Below are 19,201 nucleotides of genomic sequence, written 5' to 3' on the forward strand. Positions count from 1 at the left end.
AAGAAGAAGAAAACAAAAGCTTTGCCCATGGACACATGCTGGCAGTGCAGCTCCTTACTTGCATGCAGCAAGGAGTTGAGCCGCAGTCGCTGACACGGGGCAGACACCACTTGCGTTGAGGCCAGTGCAGCGTGTATAATACAGTGGTCCTGTCCATCCTTCCCCTTCCATGCTGGGTGATGTCAAAGCAGCCACCGGCCACACGGACTGTGCACACCCCTCTCCCACTCAGGTAAGGCCCATCCAAAGTCCTTGTGACGCGCAGGAGAATTTGCCAGCTGATCTGCACCAGTTGAAGACAGACCACAGGGGTGGCAGCCAGAGAGCGAGACTCGATTCTTCCAAAAAATCAGTAGTCTGCAGTTTAACAAAATTTGGTGAGGGGAACATTCCATCTAGTCCCAAACTGTTTAATTGTATGTAAATGACACGAAGCCTGAGCGAGCGGGAGCCAAACCCAGCAGCAGCGTAGAGCTTGTTGCTTCTGAAATGAGACTTGAAGCTTCTCACAGTAGTTCCTCTGCCCCACTCCGAAGAGCGCCGGGGCCGGGGGAAATCGGCACGAGGGAGGGACCGTCACACCAACCCGCGGTGGCACACAGGGTGCTCTGTCACTGCTTATGACTTAACACAACAAAAAAAGCTGCTCTTGCCACATAGGAAGTATCAGAGGAAAAAAAAAAATAAAAATATTGAGAGTCAGGCATCTCACCTCTGCTGTGCATGACCTAAAGAGAAAAATTCCTACGACCATGGTACAGGTAGATTTCAAAAGAACATGCCAATTTAAAAACCAAATAAAATGTAAAATGAAATCGGGTTCATGTATTCCTTTTATTTTTAAACTGGCTTCTTTTTTCTTAGTGCAAATAACTCAAGATGTAGTTTTATACACCTGTAGGTTCACAGGCACATCTCATGTCCCTGGGATCAGCCAAGGACTGCACTGTCACTTGGGCCTTTAAAGTGTTGGAGCGACTGCACAGTGCAGTAATGTAAGCACAGCCACAGGAGCCTGGGCAGAGAGGCTCAGAGTCTGCCACAGTCCAACTTTTGGGATTCCTTCCTCCCCCACAAAAGCTTCCTTCCATCATGAACAGCCACAGAACAACCTCTTCTTCACCCTCCAGCAGGAATAAATCCATCAGCAAACCGGTCGTGGGAGGATGCTCAGGTGCTTCCCAGCACTGCAGGTCTCCACACGGACACCATCGCTGTGGGCAGCCCACAGACTGCTTCCAGCCATACCTGGAGGAGGGATCAGCAAAGATTTCTCCCGAATTTTCAAGTAATTCTGCCACGTGCATCTGGCACCCACGGCTGGGAGGGGGCAGCCCCTGCCGAGGGATCGCAGCCCCAGCACCAGGAGAGATGCTCTCAGGGCTGCATCCAGATTCCATGGGAGAGGAGCAGGCTTTCCTCAGTGCCTTCAGGGAGTCAGATGGGGCTGTTACTGGGTTTAAGTCTGTGCTACTTCTTTGGTCAGGAGAGCAAGAGACTTGAGCAGCTCTCTGCTGCTCTCAGATCTGCAGTGGGCAGAGGAAGCCCCCGTGTGAAATGGGGCTGGCACTGCACTCTTGCACTTTGATTCATGCCATTTTGGATGAATTTCTAAAGATGCTTTCTCAGCCTCCAATGACGTAGAATTTGGCAGAATTGTTGTTCTGGGAGGGTGGGGAAACCACAAGACCAAAGACAAACAGGTACCGTGGGGCCAGTGCCCTGGCTGCTGCTCTTTCAGCATGGCTGCTTACAGTCCTTGGTAATATCAAAAAGAACTGTTAGGTTAAAACCATGGGTTTTGTCCTACAGCATGACAATACGCAGTGTTTATGGAGCACTTTAAAGTATCCTGAGAGGATATCTTTCTGCCAAATTAGTAACAGCATCTTCAGTCTTCACATAACCATTCTCTATACGTTTGTATGAGACTAACACAGGCAGATCAAAGGGGCCAGCCTGCAAAAATCAGAAGGAAAACACATATATATTACAACTGTTACATTTCCAAACTCACAAACCTTTTCCTGGGTTATTTTTAGAAGAAAATACTTAAAATTTTATAGGAGAAGAAGAATGATTAGGCCATGACAAAAGTGCCCAATGCAATTCACAACCAAGTAATCAGACGATAAATAGATCTGCACAACCTGCAAAATGCTGCGTGAAGTCTAAAAGTGGCATCTGCCTCACTGCCCCCTGTGCCTCCCATTCTGTCCCCGTCCAGCTGCCTCCCACACCAGTCTGCACCAGTGTATGGTGGTGGAGAGCACCACCTAACGTCAGTGGAGAAGGATCAGCTGTGCAGGACAAATACCACATGCACTGGAGGCCCTGCAAGCCTGGCTGCTAGAGCTGCCATGCCAATCAAACTCATTTCTTTAGCAGCAGCTGTGGGTACAAAGGTAGGAGAGGCTTGCAGAACACCTGCAGCCTTCTGTTTGCAGGCGACACCACACGTTACATCCCCCCTAAAAGCAAAGTTGTGAATTCAATTGGGCACTCTTTTATTCTGCTATTGGTTTGCTACAAAGTTTAAAATCAAGTCAACTTGTAGTAGGATGCTCTCAGTGTGCGTATGTACATACAGACACCGAGACATGCCTCCGTCTGTGTGTTGACACACATAAACAAGTACACATATTTAGTGTCAATCTATGAAGATGAATTAAAATGTACTTATTTCTATCTGACAGAACAGCATGCACCCTAGAGAAAGGGATTTTGGTACGATTCAGATGCAATACTGGAATCAGTTTAACAACTGAGATTTGAATCTTTCAGCGTAAATTTATCAGTGTTAGCTTTCATAACCACTGTTAGCACAATCCAGATGGCATTCTCAGATTAAATTTTCTTTTAACATTAGACTAAAATATCAGTTAGATTGAAAGATTTGTTTGCATACTGCAAATATTTCAGTTTGAGAGTATCTGTACAGATACAGTATTCTGAGAGGTTGGATAGTACAACATCCCCAAATCAAAATGCATCCCAAGCATTGCATCTCCATTCCACAAGGACAAGTACCCCACACCGATAGTCAAGAGGATTACAAGAACCACGGTTTAATTGATTTGGAGGAGGTTACATTTGGTTAATTGATGCCTTTTAAAACCATCCCAACTCCTTCAGACAGGGTACCTTTACAACACATTAGACTCATCTGAGAACGTTCTTAAAAGAAGTGGTCTGACAGAAGGTCTGGCCGACAGTGAATCAGGTGCCTTCCTGCTGCTCTGCAACAGCGAGGCAAGGAGACTTATAGCACATGCAACTCTTGCCCCTGCCTATCGTCAAACAATGCAAGACACACACAACCCTTTTTACAGCTAAGTCATATCATAAAGAATGATTAACAGTGGCTGGGTTTTGCAGTGCAAGAGGCACAGAGAGTATTCAGAAACCGGCCCTGCTTCCCAAAGTGTTTAACTTCAGGTTTGGAGGTTTATGTTTTTGAGGGAGGAGGAAAACATCCCTGATCTCCACATAAAATAGTATTTTTAAAATAGGCAGTAATAGAGGAGATCTGCAGTGAAACTAAATGCTAGGGACATGTAATCAAGGCACTTTGCTGTGGGTGGCCCCACCACTCCCTTCATCAGCAAATCCAAGACTATCCTTCTTTGTGAGAGTAGCACTAGCAAGTGGATGGACTGGGCAAGGTGGGTACTAGGGAAGCTCCCCCCCTCAGTCAGACAAGTCTGAGTCATCTGTCAAGTCATCCAGAGGACAAACATCAATTCCACCTTGTCCCACTCGTATCTAATCCACTAACACACAAAACTGCAGTGAGAAAAGAATGTAAACCAGCTTTGCCTGTGTCCACCTCACTTGGACATCCTGAGCACAACCAGCTCACCCACCTGATGTGCAGCAAGAGACCGAAGGGGAAGAGACAGACGAAATATTTAAGCAAAAGATTTAAATTAAGGCAACATCTAGGGAAAAGCAAGGTTTTGCTGTGTGAGCAAATCTCAATGTGTGTTTTCAGGAGTTAGGCATTAGAAGGAGGAGAAGGGCAGCTGAGCAAGCAACACATAAGCGACTCAGAAAGGAAATCACCTTATTCACTCCAAGAAAAGCTGTGATTGCTGGAAGTTTGAGAAAGCATGAAGATAGTGGATGTTCCTGAGGAAGGAAGGCGCTTCGTTACCTAGTTCACAACAGCACAAAAGACAGAAAATTGCAGTACAAGAAGGAGAAAGGTAGAAACCAAGGAAAACACAAATGCGCCTTGCAGTTAAAAAAACCAAGCAAAACCAAAACAAAATAAAAACAACCACCGCATTTCCACACAGAAAATTTAATAGAGGTTGAGCAGAGCTGATGCACAGTGTTACAGGAAACTCAGGGTGAAATCCTGTCCCACTGAGGTCAATAGCAAGTGTCCATGGACCTGGACTTGGCTTTGGCTGCCAAGTTTGGGTTCAGGTACCTAAACAACGTCCCCAGTCTTGTTTTTCATTTAATGCTCCCCTGGGGACACTGATGTTTATTTTATTTTACTTCAATATTAAGGTCAGGATTCTCAATAAGGCCTTAATTCAAAATCATCTACCTGATCTTAGATGCCTTTACTAATCAGGCAACTGACTTTGATGTCTGATTGATGACGCAGATATCCAGAGCTGGTATCTGCTTCAGGGACTTATAATAACACTCTTACTCAAAATGTACATTTAAATATGGTTCAGCCTGTGTTTAGTTTGGGATGCACATCTGAAGAAACTTTTCTAGCTGACACTTACTTTGCTTTGCTAAATGATTTCACAAGAGTCTTTGTTAAATGCATATAAAGCACTCTTGAAAGCAAGTATTGCAAGAGGAGATGGGTCTTTGGTCAACAGCTGAAGGTAAAAATGGGTCACCTCTCAGGTGACTTGACCTGGAGCTTAGAAACCCCCAGGTCACCCTTCCAGGGCACTGTCCTCAAACTGTCATATGTCCACAGCTGAGAGCAACTTGCTCCCAGCTGGTTCAATAGGGGTGTCAAGCTAGAAACTATTAAATCATGTTTAAGTGGAAAAAGTTACATAGACCCTTACAAAATACAACCATAGTTCTTTTACCATCTCTATTGTTTTCAACTATAATAATGCTCCAATCCTGGAAGTGTTCAAGGCCAGGTTGGATGGGGGCCTGAGTAACCTGACCTAGTGAATGGCATCCCTGGCCTCAGCAGAGGGGTTGGTATTAGGTGATCTCTAAGGTCCCTTCCAACTCAAATCATTCTGTGATGCTATTAATGACTTGGGGGTGGGGGATTATCCTGCTGGCTGTTGGTGGGGGCTGACCCTGCACTGTGCCCCTTCAGCTGTGCCCTACTGCTGCCTAGGGACGTGCAAACCCAACGGCAAGAGGTCTGGGCTGGCTGCAACACACCATGTGCTGACCCGAGGCAGGACTTGCTGATGCTGCAGGGGGAAGAGAGGGGCTGCAGGAGAGGGAGGCACAGAGAGGGGGGAGGCACGGCCAGGGTGAGCAGGGGCTGCCCAGGAGATGGTGCTGCAGGGACACTCAGCACCTCTGGGCAAGCAGAGAGCAACGGGCAGGGGAGATCAGCACGGTGAGTCATGAACCTGGCATTGCTGGCCTTCACCATTTGCAGGAGCAATGAAGAAAACTTTTAGGAGAAGGTTTCCACTTCTAAAAGGAGCCCTCCTCCTCAGCAGTGGAGGAAAGCTGTTATGAGACTAGATCACTTTCAAGGAGAGCAAACACCATGGTACAAGCCTTCAGTTATTTACGGAGGGTGGGCAAATGTGACAAGACCTGACCCTTCTCCCACTGCACCAGCACCTGAGGACATACCCAAGGAGAACATCCTGGCTGTGTTTTTTGATATAAAAACAGGTAGGGTTTTTTTCAGGTGGGTTTGATGATCAGTTCAGGTTGGACAAGGGTTACTGTACTTCTATAAGAGACAGCACGATTCCACCCAGCAAAGGCAACTAAGGAAAGGCACAGGTTGAGTCTCTCTTCATTACAGATCTAGGCAGTATTTTTAGATTAACGTCTTGCCATTTCTGGCATGTGAAAAAGCAAGACAAGACTCCAGAAAGCCTTCCTTGAGATGTGAGTGGTATGTGGTACTGTTACAGGTTGATCTGGTGCTTAAGAAAGGTCTTCCTAAAAATACAGTGGAATACATCATCTTGTTCCTTACCTGATGATTTTTCTCTTTTATATTTTTTAAAACTATTAGAAGAATTTCTGGGAAAAGGCTGATAAAGATCAGGAGAATTATTGCCAGCCATGTGGAAACAGAAGTCAGCATATGAGCAAATACAAAATACATTCTTTGCTGCTTCAAGAAAGGCCTGAAAAAGAAAGGACACAAATTCTGGTTAACACAGATTTTCCAAGAAGGTCAGAATCAAAGGAAACTTCACATCAAACTATCAGCAGTTACGCCTCCCTTTCAGATGGATATGGACACAGCCCCCACAAAAACACACTGTCCATCCTTGTCCCAATCTATCTCCTGCCTTCAACTGCGCTAATTCTAGAGGATTGTCATGATTCATTTTGCATCTTCTGCATCTGTGAGGAGGGGTTTGAATTTTGCCACTATCACTGAAAGATAAATTATTCACCTTATCAAAACCCAGATCATTTTATTTCAATTTCAGGCTTTGCTATAGCTTCTGGTTTGGTTTTGATGGTGGAAATCCAGTGTCTCTCAATCACAGCAGGTTATTTGCACCTTCCTCCCTTCCTTGATGAGGGAGAGCAACTGACAGATGCTTGTGAAAAACACCTCATAAATAAACGATGACAAGGATCCCAAAGAAGTTGTTGCTTACTGTTAAGTCAAAAATATTGAGCTATGCAAGTTAAACAGTAGAAAGAGTTTTTAGTAGAAAACTCACACATTTCACTACAGATAGGTGGCTAGATCGCAGATCTGGATCTGTTGGTTAGCAACACTGAAGAGTCAAACAAAGCTTTTAATTCCCAATTAAAATACTTAAATCAGTTCCACATCTTCATTAACAGGTTGCTGGATCAAGTATCTAGCCAATAGCCCATGGCACAAGCCCATGGGAAAGCAAAGGTGTAAAATGGGGGACACTGTCTACTGTGAATGTCAACTGAACATTTACTCCAGCACATGAAATAGAAAACTAGTAATGTTTGTAATGGACTATTGTTTGCCTGCTTTTGCAACATATTAAGCCTAAAATCCTGGTTGCACTCAAATCAATGAGAATTTCTTCTCCTATTCAGATCCAGGATTTCAGCAGCAGGATCTGTGATTTCTCCTGTTTATTTCTCCTTCTTAAGCTGTCCCAGAGGGCCAGGTCCTCTTGCTCCACATCTGCCTCATCTGTTCCTTCCTTCCATTTCACCGGATTTCTTTGCACCATGAATTTTTCCTGTCTTTCTCATCCACGTGCACAAACAGATCCTAAAATGCTTACTCTAGAACCTCCCAATGAAGACAAGAGCCTTAGCAACAGAAATGACCCTGAGCAGAAAAGCAAATCACCTTCTGCCAAAGTTGAGCACCTGGATGGCGACCACGGCCTTATCTCTTTCAGGCTATTCCCTTTGGTGGGCTGAGATATCTCCTCAAACACATTTCATGATGCAAGAGCCCTCTTCCAGCACTGGCCTTTAGAGGGTGTTGGATGGAGGTATCCACCCTTCCTTCCTCAGGAGGGAAAGGAGCATGATTGCACACACCTTGCCATCTGTAAACCTCTGGACATCCCAACGGAGGGGATGCTGCAGCCAAGTCCCCTGCAAAGCCAGCACTGGGCATTTCCCTAGGAAAGCACCATGGAAAGAAGATATACTTGCCAAATGACTCCTCCCCAAAAGAATGAGAAAAACACGTAGAAGGCAAGGGATCCCCAAATCACAAAGTGGTTCATCCACGTCCAGAATCGGGTATCTAACGCTAGCTGTGTGAATAAAAAAAGAGATGGAACAGGTTTTAGATGCAGAGTGTATCTGATTGGATTTATATGACATTTCAGACTGGTTTCACATTAAGGTTGAAGGTTCTCCAAACAGCTACCTCTGTGCATATGGACACCAGGCAAAACATTTTCAATATCCACAGGCTGGCACAGAGACAACAGGGAAACAGCAAGGTTCTAATTGTAACTGACACTTTTTAATAGAATAAATTTGATGCAACCTCTGATGCTACAGGAAATAAATGTCTAAAGGTTACAGGGATTGTAATTGCCTCTTGTCACCACCTGCTGTCTGAATCAAACATAAAAGACCTTTTGTAAGGTCTTATGCAAACAGTTTGTTCTGGAAAGCTCCATGAGACAAAGCAGATTTGCTATTGCTATTCGACATGGGCTTTTCTGATTACTGCAGCACTCAGCCTTGTCTGAAACAAGGTGGACAAGTTCAAATTCTCTATTGCTCCTCTTCTCTTGCCAGAACTGAACACCAAGGGGTGAAAGTGTGGGGAAAAGTCAACTATAACCAACTGGAGTTCTCAAAAGAGGGAAAAAGTAGAAAAATAATTTAACCAAAACATAAACACTTGAAGACCACAGACCACACAAAGGACAATAAGCAAGTTCTGCCTCTATGGAAGAAGAGAAGATTTAAGTGTGGGGGGAAAACACATTCAAAGAAACTTAATTTTCAACACATTCACTTCACATACACAAGCCTTGGAAAACATCTGCAATGAGTGACTGGAAAAGGAAGGAAGATCCTCACCTTCAGAGTGACAGTGAACACCAGCACGGTGAAAACAATCGTCCCAAAGGTCCAGTTCCCAAAAATCTGAAAAACACGTTACATTGCCACAGGTGTCTCGGTCCATCTCCTTGGAGAGGCACAGAGACGACGATGAGGACGGGGTGCAAGCAGGGACCAGAGGGGAAGGGTGGGATGGAACGACTGCTACGGGGAACTGATGCTCGGAAGACTCGCCGGCCACTACGCTACCCTGTGCCATGCAGTGCCACACAGATGGGTGACCCAGAGCTGGGACAGTGACAGGAACAACCTCCTACTAACAGCAATGTCAGTCGAGGATACAAGTCATTGGACCACCTGCTTTCTTGGCAATTTACTCAGTCTCTGCTTTCTTGCAACAACCATCATCTCTTTGTAGTCCCATTTGCAGAATGCACCAATGGGTGTTTTTCCACCTGGTTTGGTTCAAAGATACTAGTGACTATGCACACAAAGAAAAGCAGATACTGTACAGAAATCCAAATGATGGCAATGAATGGGAGGGATGCTTACCAAAGGCTGTCAAGATCTGAATGCATACGTTAAAACAGAAAGTGAAATGTAAAAGTTTTCAAAAAATGCAAAAAACCCAAAGTCAATAGGAGCGAAAAAGGAATCGAACATACATGGATATTATGAACAATTGCTGGTAGCAGTTCTTACAGGCATAAGTGTTTACAGAACAGGACATAACCACAGATCTTATTTTAGTGCCACATAGACTTGACCTCTGAAGGCAGTTGCAGAACATATCACTGCTTCATGTTTTATTCAAATACAACCAGAATGGCTATAAATACAGAAAAGCACTGATTTGACAATACAGGGGCTTGATTACATATAGTTGGGGCCATAAATGTTGGCATTGATGCAATGTATGAACACACATACATAAATTTCATCAGCTTTTCTCCAAGTGTTAGCCACTAAAAAATGTTAGGTATTTTCAAGGGTAAAATACCCTTGGTGTAAAGAAGTTTTCCATCAAATGAGATCTGATAATATGATGCACACTCCCTTGGGGAAAAGGTCCTGAGACAGCTCAGGTCACCACAAGTGGGAGCCTCCCTGCACTAATGCTTTGCTCTGTATTCAATTAACCAGCAAAAGAAAAAGAAATAAGAAAAAAATAAAAAAACCCCTCAATCTTTTTTTCCTCCTCCTTCTGTGCAAGTTAACCCAGAGCAGCTCCCACACCTTGTTCACACAGCGATGCAAGCGCTTGTCCCGACACCAGAGGCACGAGCAAGCAGGGACAACAGGACAACAGTCTGCTCATTCTGCAGCAGTGATGACTTCTGCTGGCTCCAAAACAGCAGCAATAGCCCAGCACCAGCCTTCCCCCATGGCAAACAGAAATGGGAGGCTGAAATCACGCCCCAGAGCAGGCACAGTGCACAAGCAGCCCTACACCATGTCTGTGCTAACAAGCAGCATCTCATCAAGGTGGGCTAATTCAGCTGCCTGTAACCAGCCAAGTACGTGCTGAATTTCAGACAGTCACTGGTGAGAAGGACAGACACTGCTCCTGCCCTGGCTCAGCTCCTGGGATCAGACAGGAGAGGGGATGAGCACAGTGTAAAGCTCGCTGGGTAGGCAGAAAGCTGTGTGTAAGACTAGTCATTTTACCTAGTGAGTATAACCAGCTCTGCCCTGTTTCCATGGCGATTTGGAAAACGTTTTATTTCAAGCATTTGCTGCAGAATCACACCATAAGCAAGGCTACACTGTTGGACAAGACTCGAGACACTGCACAGATTAAGCGCGCAGATATTCCCTGCCAGGCGTATCAAAGAGGCAGAGCACAAAAGAAACACTCATCTTCCTTTTTTTTTTGGTGGCGTTACCTTTCCGTTATCTTCCAACGATGAATTCTGAAACAGAAAATAAACCCCAAAGAAAAACACGAGTCCTTCAAAAGCGCCCAGAAAGGTCCAGTACAGGAACGGCCTCCACTGCAGCATTGCATTATCTGAAACCTTCCTGCCAAGAGATGGAGCAAGAAGACCATCACCATCACATTTAGGAAGCACGGCAAAGCTCCCTGCAGGCAGGTGATCAGTGAGCTTTGGAGCAAACCCTTGCTGTATGAGGCAAGGAAGTACCCACATAAACACCAGCCAGTGTACAGGACATAAAGAACATTTGCTATATGCAGCTGCTGATCATGAGAAATCACAAGAAGTTCAGCACATGAATTGTTTTGTCTTTCTCCTCTAGGTAGTTTGGATGAAAAGCCAAGTCAGCCCAAAGCCAACAGATGTAACACTGTCCTGAGCCTCTCCTGCAGTCCCCACATCATCCATGGTATCTGATATTAAATGATAAATTTTTAAATCAGGGTAAGGCTAAAGAGCACCCATATGGGACACATCAAATCTGTGATGTGTTTTCCTCTTTTTCTAGATGAATGAGCTCTCCTTTTTTGAGAAAAGCTCTGCAAGTCCTGTTCCTAAAATGGTGTTTTTCTGCACAGACTGAAAATAACCTCCTGAATTGTATGGTGGGTGTTTTTATCACAGGGGTTGTAGCAAGAGGCTCTTGGCTGAATATAGGATGAGATCTGGCATGGAGGCAGCAGCAGGAAATAGATGGGCCATGAGCAAAGCTCTGCACAGACCACACGCAGGGCCTGGGGAACAGAGGGTGGCTATCAGGACATGAGGGAGTTAAACAGTTCCCTGCATCATTGTCTTTTCAGATTACTTTCTTTAAAATTTGAAGAATGATGGGGGATAAAAATCACTTTTATGTCAGAAGCAAAAATCCCTGTTCTTATCTCATTTTTCTTCCTAACTCTTAAAGCAATACATTCATTTTCAGCAAGATGCACCTTGCAAACTGCTGTGGTGCTGGACTCCTGTAACTGCAGTTTCTAAAGTAAAACCCTACTGAATCCTATGCATGATGATACAGTGACAATTGTGGTATGCTCTAACATACCGTAATTTGGCTATGAGAGAGGATCAAGGATAAACCAGACTGGAAGGAGGGTTTATTGCAAGGACCAAAAATACAACCAGCTTCCTCCCTGTGAGCTCTGTTTTGCATTTCCATTTATGTCCTGCAGCTCTCATCGTAAACAGGCTTTTTACAGCGCCTCAGACTCGAGATCTGCACTGCAGCAGCTCAGCACTTCATACAGCAGCGGCACAGAGGGCGTTCTGCATTCAGCAGCACATGCACAGTCATGAATATTCAAACTAAAGCTGTTTTCCCTCAACAGGCAGACCCCAGAGATCAGAGAGCCCACCAGGCAAAGGCACAGGGGCCTGCTGTTATTGCTCTCTGTTGCACAATATTCAATTACCAATTTATTTAAAAATACATGTGGTGGCATTTTGCCATAAGAGGAGAGGAACACACAGGTCTAATTAATCATTGCTCTGAGTGCTTACTTTAAAAACGCCCAAGCCCCTTCCCAGCCTTACAGCTCTTGTTGTATTTGCTGATTTTTCTCTACCTAATGTAATTTTCATGCAGTATTTTAGGCACCTGCTAATTCCCTTTGCTGTCTCTGCACAGGCATCACTCTTGTTTAGAGTATGGCCATGACACACATGGCCCCTCCATGCCTGAGAAGCATCATACAGGGTGTGACAGGGGTGACAGGGTTTGCACAGGACACTGACCAAAGCAACCCTGACCTGGTCTCTCTGCACGGGGTTGAGCTTACTGCTAGGCAGGGGAATTAGCAACAGCGATGCATGAACAGGGGCTTCCTCAAAAAACCCCAGATCTTTCCTTAGTCCTTGCTGAAGGGCTGCACACAAGTGCCTGTGTGTGGGCAGAGGTGGGAGGAAGATGGGACATATCTCTGTTTCTGTGGGAGGTTGGAGCCTCTCCCTGTTGCAATGAAGGAAGGAGAGTAAACAAAGAGCAAAGCAGAGAGAGACAGTCTAAACTGTCCTTTCCCCGGGCAATGTGGCAGAAAACCACACTGAGCAGTGGATCAATGAGCAGAGCCCTCTCATAATATGGTTCTGATACGGGGACTTGGCCTGTGCAGGGGAAGCCTGGGGGACCATATCCATTTAGACAAGCTGAGAAGCTACCTGCCTGAGTTGGGTTTCAGAAACATTAACCTTTCTGAAAATTACTGGATGTCTTTTCCTCCTGCAAGCCAGATCTCCCCTCCATGCACTACACGCTCTATCACGTGCTTGGCTCACGCTGCCTGGCTCAAAGGTAATGTGAAAGAATGATCACTCACAGCTCGATTTGTCTTACGGATGGAGAATTCTTTTATTCTTTTATAGAGACACACTGCTGCAATCTGCTAGATCAGATACTGTCAGAAGAGCATAAACAAGTAGAAATAGGTGGTAACTGGGACGCTGCTCAGCTCAAATGCAGAAGCAGCAAAGCCAGCAGGGACAGAAATGGCCTTTTCTGCAGTTCATGGTGACTCCATCGCTGACATGGGACAGAGACACCTGCTTACACTCCTGCACTAACAAAACTTAAACCATGGGTAACCAAGTTGTGTGGAGGCTCACCCAGTCCAGTGTTACTTACATGTACAGCTGAGGATCCGAGGTCAGCGTGTCGATGCTGATGTGCTGCTCCAGGAGGCTGTAAGCCAGGATAGGTAGTGATGTGAAGCAGATGTTGTACATGGTCAGATAAGCAGCATCATACAGTGGCTTAAAAGAAGAAGAAAGGGTAAAATGAGACACACAGAAGTGCCACTTTAAAAGTCTCTCTGCAAAGAAATTAAGTGTTTCCAGCCCTTATCTCCTGCATACCCTACAGATTCATCCCTTTGTCACAGCCACATAGGACAGCTTCATTTGACAGAATGCTCATGCTCCGCGCAATGCAAGAGGGAACAAGGCACCCACAGGCTGCGTGGCCAGGAACCTGCTCCCACTGACAGGAAGTTTTGTAACTGGTTGGTCTCATCTCCAGCACATTCTCCAGAAACACATGACTAAACAGCCCTTATCACAGCTTTTCTGTTGCTGCTCTTGTGCTGCCATTTCTGTTAATATACTTGATGCCTTCTGTGGCTCTCTAAAGACTAGACTGTTTTAGAGGAACTATAGCTCCTTTTTTTAAAACAAGGAAAAGGCAAGTGGTTTTGCCAAGGCAAGCAGAGAATTATCTCATATCATCTACTCTTCCTCAGCATTACTTTTGAGCCCAAATAGATATAAAAGCCAAAGTTTTTGTCTCCAAGTACATGAACCCACTCACCAGATGAATGTGTCCCTCTGACACTCACTTGGACTAAGCAAGGCTCTGATGACACTGTGTCTTTTTTTTGAGTTGCCATAAAAGAAGGAACTGTTCTTCCTTTTGAGTGACATTTTTAACACAAGGAAACGCAGCAGAGGAGACAAGATCAGGAAGCCCTTGAAAACTTCTTCTCTTAAGAGAAGCAGAAGTAGCAAAATTGGGTGCTGACAAAACAGCTAAACCCCTCTCTCATTACTTCAGGAAGGCATCCAACTTTGTTTATGGCTGGTGGGTGGGAAAGGAAATAAAGCAGGTTTCCTCCTTTTCAGTCATGGGTCTCACAATACTATGTTCCAGATATGGTGCTGAGCACCAAGGTCAGTTCCTACTGTCCTGTAGAGCAAGGTGATGAAGGGACAGGATGCCAAAAGCCAAGTGTCTGCTAGGAAGGCTCATTATGCCACTTGCTTTTTATCCTACCTTTATAGACAAATTACTGAAAATTACCTGCTGTGAGAATCCACAGAAGAACTGGTATAAAAATTGCGGTAAAATGAAGCAAAGGTTCTATGGAAACAAAACACAAATGATCAGCAGGGAAGCACTTGACTTCTCAATCTAAATCCAAGTAGTTTTTCCTGTTATCAGACATTTGTGTCTGATATTACAACATCAGACAAGGCAGGGCACTTGTTCTACCAAGCACAAAACTAATCTAGTGAGCAGCTAGCATCTGCAGAAGACACTGGAAGAAAGTCATGCTCATATTCCCTTCTAAGCCCTGTTTTCAATGGACAGGCACATGGCAGACACAGCCTGTTCTAGGGAAGGAAAACAGAGCTACAGAATATCCTATTTTTTCCCTGATTATTATTTTATTCTATTCCCAAGAAATGCAATAGTATAAACAAAGAAATAAGCTACACCCCCCCCTTACCTTATAGAAGAAATACTGTACAAGGTGTGCTATTCTCACATAATATAAATGCCCATGTGCTAGTAGCAGTTTTCTTAAATGTTTAAACTTTGGCACAGCATAGTCGCTGTTTCTGGAAGCCTGCCGTCCTTCTTTGCCTTTTATACCTGGAGACAGAAGCATGGCAAGGAGTTAATCCCTAAGGGGCTGGAATCTGGATGCTACCCACTAGGTTTGCTCACATCACTCAGTGTCTCAAGGCGTGACAAAGGCTGTGTTTCCCTGAGCATCCCAGGAGACCAAAATACTAACATGCTTGCCATGGTGTGGTTTTGGCTCCACAACACTCAGACCTGCCTCTGGAGTTTTTCAGCTATATTTAGGCTGCTGTCTGATTTCCTGTGTAAGAGCGTGGTGAAGAGTATCTAAGCAGATCTGATAAAAGATAAGGAACTGGTTTCCCCACGGGCTCGCCCACATCTCACACAGCAGAGTCATTTCACTGCAGATGCTCAGCCTCCTGAGACATCCCCACAGAGAAGGGCTAAGGACACACAGGGTTTTTTCACTCAAAAGCCACAGCCAAACAAACTGCACTGGATCCTATTCATTAGAGGGCACCACAGCATTTCCAACAGCCCCAATTAAAGAGCCTGCCCTTTCTCTTCCACTGATGCTTCTTTAGTGGTATTACAAAAATCTCATTTATCTCTGACACCAACCAGCAGACAGAAGGGTAGTTTCCAGCCTCACGTGAGTTGTATGGACAGCACAGACACAACATAACTGGGCATCAGCCCCTGGGAAAAATGTGCAGGTCCCCAGTGCTAAGTTACTGAGTTACTGTGACCAGTTAATGCTAAAGTCTGATACTTCCATGGCACTGACTTTGCAACAACTCCCACTAATCACCCACCAGTTTGCTGCCTGTGCCTTCGTTTTCTGAGCCCCAAGCAACCCTTACCACCACGAATTTGGACACAGAGTTTTTCAACCTAATCTGCAGCACATCACTGATGGAGAGAATGGTACTATTACAGCTGAGCAGCACATGATGATCTCATCTCTCATTTTACAGTGGAGGTGGTAAAACATTGGCACAAGTTGTCCAAAGAGGTGGTGGATGCCCCATTCCTGGGGAGATTCAAGGTCAGGTTGGACAGGACTGAGCAACTTGAACTAGTGAAGATGCCCCTGGTAACTACAGGGGTTGGACTACATGGCCTTTAAAGGTCCCTTCCAACCCAAACTATTCTATGATCTCAAGCACTGATCTGGAGTCAAGCCCTGGCTCCAAAGAAAGCAACAGCAGAGTTTCCACATTTTTCAGTAGGATAAGTTTAGCCATGTGCAATCAGAAACACTGACTGCACCTCAACAGTGAACCCCTGCAAGAGCAGACAGGTCTTGGGCATGAGATGTGTGTTATCAGGAGGGCTTACCTATTCCAACATGTGCTTCCAAAATCATACTAACATCATTTGCACCATCCCCTATGGAGAGGGTTATCGGGCTTCCTTTTGTGTTCTTCACCATTCGCACAATCTAAAATATTTAAAAAAAGGATAGCAGCAGAACCCAAAATTCAGTTAAAAAGCCTCCAGAGATCTTCCCACCATCCCACTTGCAAAAAAGCCCCCTGCCAAGAAAAGCAACCAGGCTTCTACAGCAGCAATGTAATACCTGGAGAGTTCAGGTTAATAAAACCCTCATTCAGAGTTCAGGTTAATAAAAATAAAAAAAGGGGAAGTAACCCCTTGTTAATTTCTTTGCAGTCACAATTAGAGCAAAAGCCCAGATCCAGCTGCACAGGGCTGAAGGACAGTATTTAAAAACAAACCCAAGCAGCAGCATCCTGCTCTTCCCCTCTGCCAGACCCTGCTGTCCCAAAGGTGGGACCTCTCACGTGTCTCAGGGTGCAGAAACACACCACTTATCAGGCTGGGACATCCATCATCTACTGTCATGAGGAAGTTATGGACTTTATCTGACAAATTCAGAAAAGAAAAATAAGAGCAAACAGGGGGGGTTTGTTTATTTCTAATTGCCCTGGGTTTGTGGCTTCCTGTGAGCATATTAAACAAAGGGTCTGCATTCAGATTTGAAAGAATGGTGCGTTTTCATCACGCTCTGAAGCTCAGACAAGGCTTATACACAGCCTGGAGAAGTCCTGGTTGATTAAGATGATCAGGTCAAGTCCCAGCTGATGAATTCAAAGTGCGTCACATCATCTAATGACGGGCTTCAGTCAGTTAGAAGTAAATACCTGTGCTTTCTGCAAAGGAGCCATCCGGCAGCAGAGGACTGCAGTGCACTTCAAGCAGATTTGTAGAAATATGTTTTTGTAATTGCTAGAACCAGAGTCCTGAGAAGGGTTGAGTATCAGCGACAGCGTCGAGCCATCTATAATCAGTCCGTACTCTTGACTCAACGTCCAGCTTCTGGGGCACAACAAGGAACACGTTTGAAACAAAATCAGACTAAGAAGTCAATCTAGCTGCTTGTATCATCTTAGTGAAAAAGAAATTGCTTTTGTATTAATCTTCTTTTCATCCATTCTTGAGGGCTTAGCAATCTTAAAAAGCTTGGATTTAACATGCACCCTTCTCTAAAGGAACTGTGTATGTAATTTCAAAAGTAACTAATATTAGAGATGATGAGCAAAGCAAAGGAGCCAGTTCCAGTGTCTGCAAGTAGCCAGTCCCCAGGGCCACAAGGTCCTATTTCTCTATCAAATTTGCATCTGAAATTCACTATGGTTGAGTCCTCTTGCTCACTTACCTCTTCAGGCCTCCCCGGGTTTTGGGAACATCCTGAATCAGCTTTTTATGGTACTCCATCAGCAGCTCATGGAGCCGATCCTCCTTCCTTTCACTCTCACCCACAGTCCTTGCTGTTAGCTCCAGCAGCTCAGTGCTGGTCTGGAAGAGCCTGCAGGCGTAGCAGGTGGATTTGGCAGTTTCCATCTTGTCTCCTGTCAGCACCCAAACCTTCATGCCAGCTGCGTGCAGAGCTTCGATCGTCTCTGCCAACTGCTCCTGCAGCCTGCAAGCACAAGGGAAACATCACTCCTCAGGTTGGCCTGCACCTAATCCACATAACCCTGATTCCAAGTTAGGAAATACCAGCTCAAGAGAATTGATTTTGCCCATGCTGGGGAGATCACTGCCACAGGAATAAGGATTAGAAATCAGCAATCCCAATTTTTTGTCCGCAGGCAAAAAGAGAAATCACTGTGTTTTACTCTTGACTCTTAGGTCTCACAGTAAGAGTTTAATTCACACTTGCAGTTACTATAACTGCATGTGGAACTGAATTTGTTTTGATGTGCAAATTAATGCTGTGTGCTTAATTCACACTCTAGAAGTACAAGTATTTTTGTAGTTTTATTAATAAATCCCAATTTATACTACACCAGCCAATTTTAGCAACTAGGGCACTGTGAAATGGGCTGTGCCATGGTGTAATTCATTGCCCTGGACACTGCTAGCATCTGCCTGGCTGCTCAGTTCCACCACAGCGAGTCAGGGCCACAATGCAACATCACAGAGACACCACAGGTACTACAGTGCTGGTGGTGGGGTCACCTCTTTACCTGTCTTCTACAGCAGTAGCCCCAATCAGGTGCATGTCTGCTTCTGTGTCGTCAAAAACCTTGGCCATCTTCTCCTCCCTGTCCTGCAGAGCCATCTTAGCTTCATTGAGCTGTCTGTCAATTTTGTCATACTCCTTTTGAGTTAATTCTTTGAAGGCCACGCAGAGCGTTCGATAGCCATCCTGGCGTGGGAAGGGAAAGAAAACAAAGTGGACAAGTGCCCTAAAACTAGATTCTCTACAGCTCCTCACTTTAGGGTGATGCCTTAAGCCCCTAATGGTTTTTTTTTATTTTTCTAATAGTTATAAGACTTGTAAATTTTATAGGTAGGTTTTAAAAGCAGAAACCCCTCTGTCCCTTGTTCCTTTCCCTTGTTTATACATTCCCTAACCCTTTTACCCCATTCTATGCCTTCTATATCAACCTACCCCTGAATCCAGTAGCAGTGTTTAGTCTTTTGTCAAGGTAAAGGCCCAGACTGTTTGGAGAACAGCGTATCAGGGCCTAAACCACAGAGTACGGTCAAAAACTAGGTGACAATATACCCTTTGTACTCTGATGAAGCTGAAGATGATGAAGTAGGTGGTCCCAAAAAGACCCCAGACCCAATTCTCAGGGGGAGGGCCCGGGGCGGTCCAGAGGAAGGGCCAAAGGGTGGACACATCTGGGATTGGATGGATAATGCTATAAAATGTAACCTCTCGGCACGGCTGGCGCGCGCGTCTATATCACCTATTGCCTTGGCAAATAAACCCTTTCTTATCTCACCCCTACTAACTGCTCCGGAGATT

The 19,201-nt window shown here is 45.0% G+C and overlaps 1 protein-coding gene across 5 annotated transcripts in view; it reads right to left on the reverse strand.

Annotated features, from left to right (window-relative positions):
- Positions 1 to 275: 275 nt before the first annotated feature.
- Positions 276 to 19,201, reverse strand: part of ATP11C (ATPase phospholipid transporting 11C) — a 50,479-nt gene continuing 31,553 nt past the window's right edge. For 2 of the 5 annotated variants that reach the window (XM_029959074.1, XM_018070758.2), the window contains 12 exons: positions 18,411 to 18,592; positions 17,597 to 17,860; positions 17,082 to 17,256; positions 16,258 to 16,360; positions 14,837 to 14,982; positions 14,407 to 14,466; positions 13,237 to 13,364; positions 10,566 to 10,701; positions 8,698 to 8,763; positions 7,810 to 7,913; positions 6,170 to 6,323; positions 276 to 1,959 (listed from right to left, as the gene is read on the reverse strand). In XM_029959074.1, coding sequence (XP_029814934.1) covers positions 1,843 to 1,959; positions 6,170 to 6,323; positions 7,810 to 7,913; positions 8,698 to 8,763; positions 10,566 to 10,701; positions 13,237 to 13,364; positions 14,407 to 14,466; positions 14,837 to 14,982; positions 16,258 to 16,360; positions 17,082 to 17,256; positions 17,597 to 17,860; positions 18,411 to 18,592 — 1,635 coding nt within the window. In that variant the 3' untranslated portion in view covers positions 276 to 1,842. Of the gene's footprint in view, positions 1,960 to 3,144; positions 3,240 to 4,065; positions 4,157 to 6,169; positions 6,324 to 7,809; positions 7,914 to 8,697; positions 8,764 to 10,565; positions 10,702 to 13,236; positions 13,365 to 14,406; positions 14,467 to 14,836; positions 14,983 to 16,257; positions 16,361 to 17,081; positions 17,257 to 17,596; positions 17,861 to 18,410; positions 18,593 to 19,201 lie in introns of those variants that run through there. The other 3 variants (XM_018070759.2, XM_029959072.1, XM_029959073.1) reach the window with 3 other exon arrangements.

This window comes from Manacus vitellinus, unplaced genomic scaffold (assembly GCF_001715985.3).
Source record: "Manacus vitellinus isolate BGI_N305 unplaced genomic scaffold, ASM171598v3 scaffold_19_pilon, whole genome shotgun sequence".
Taxonomy (NCBI): Eukaryota; Metazoa; Chordata; class Aves; order Passeriformes; family Pipridae; genus Manacus; species Manacus vitellinus.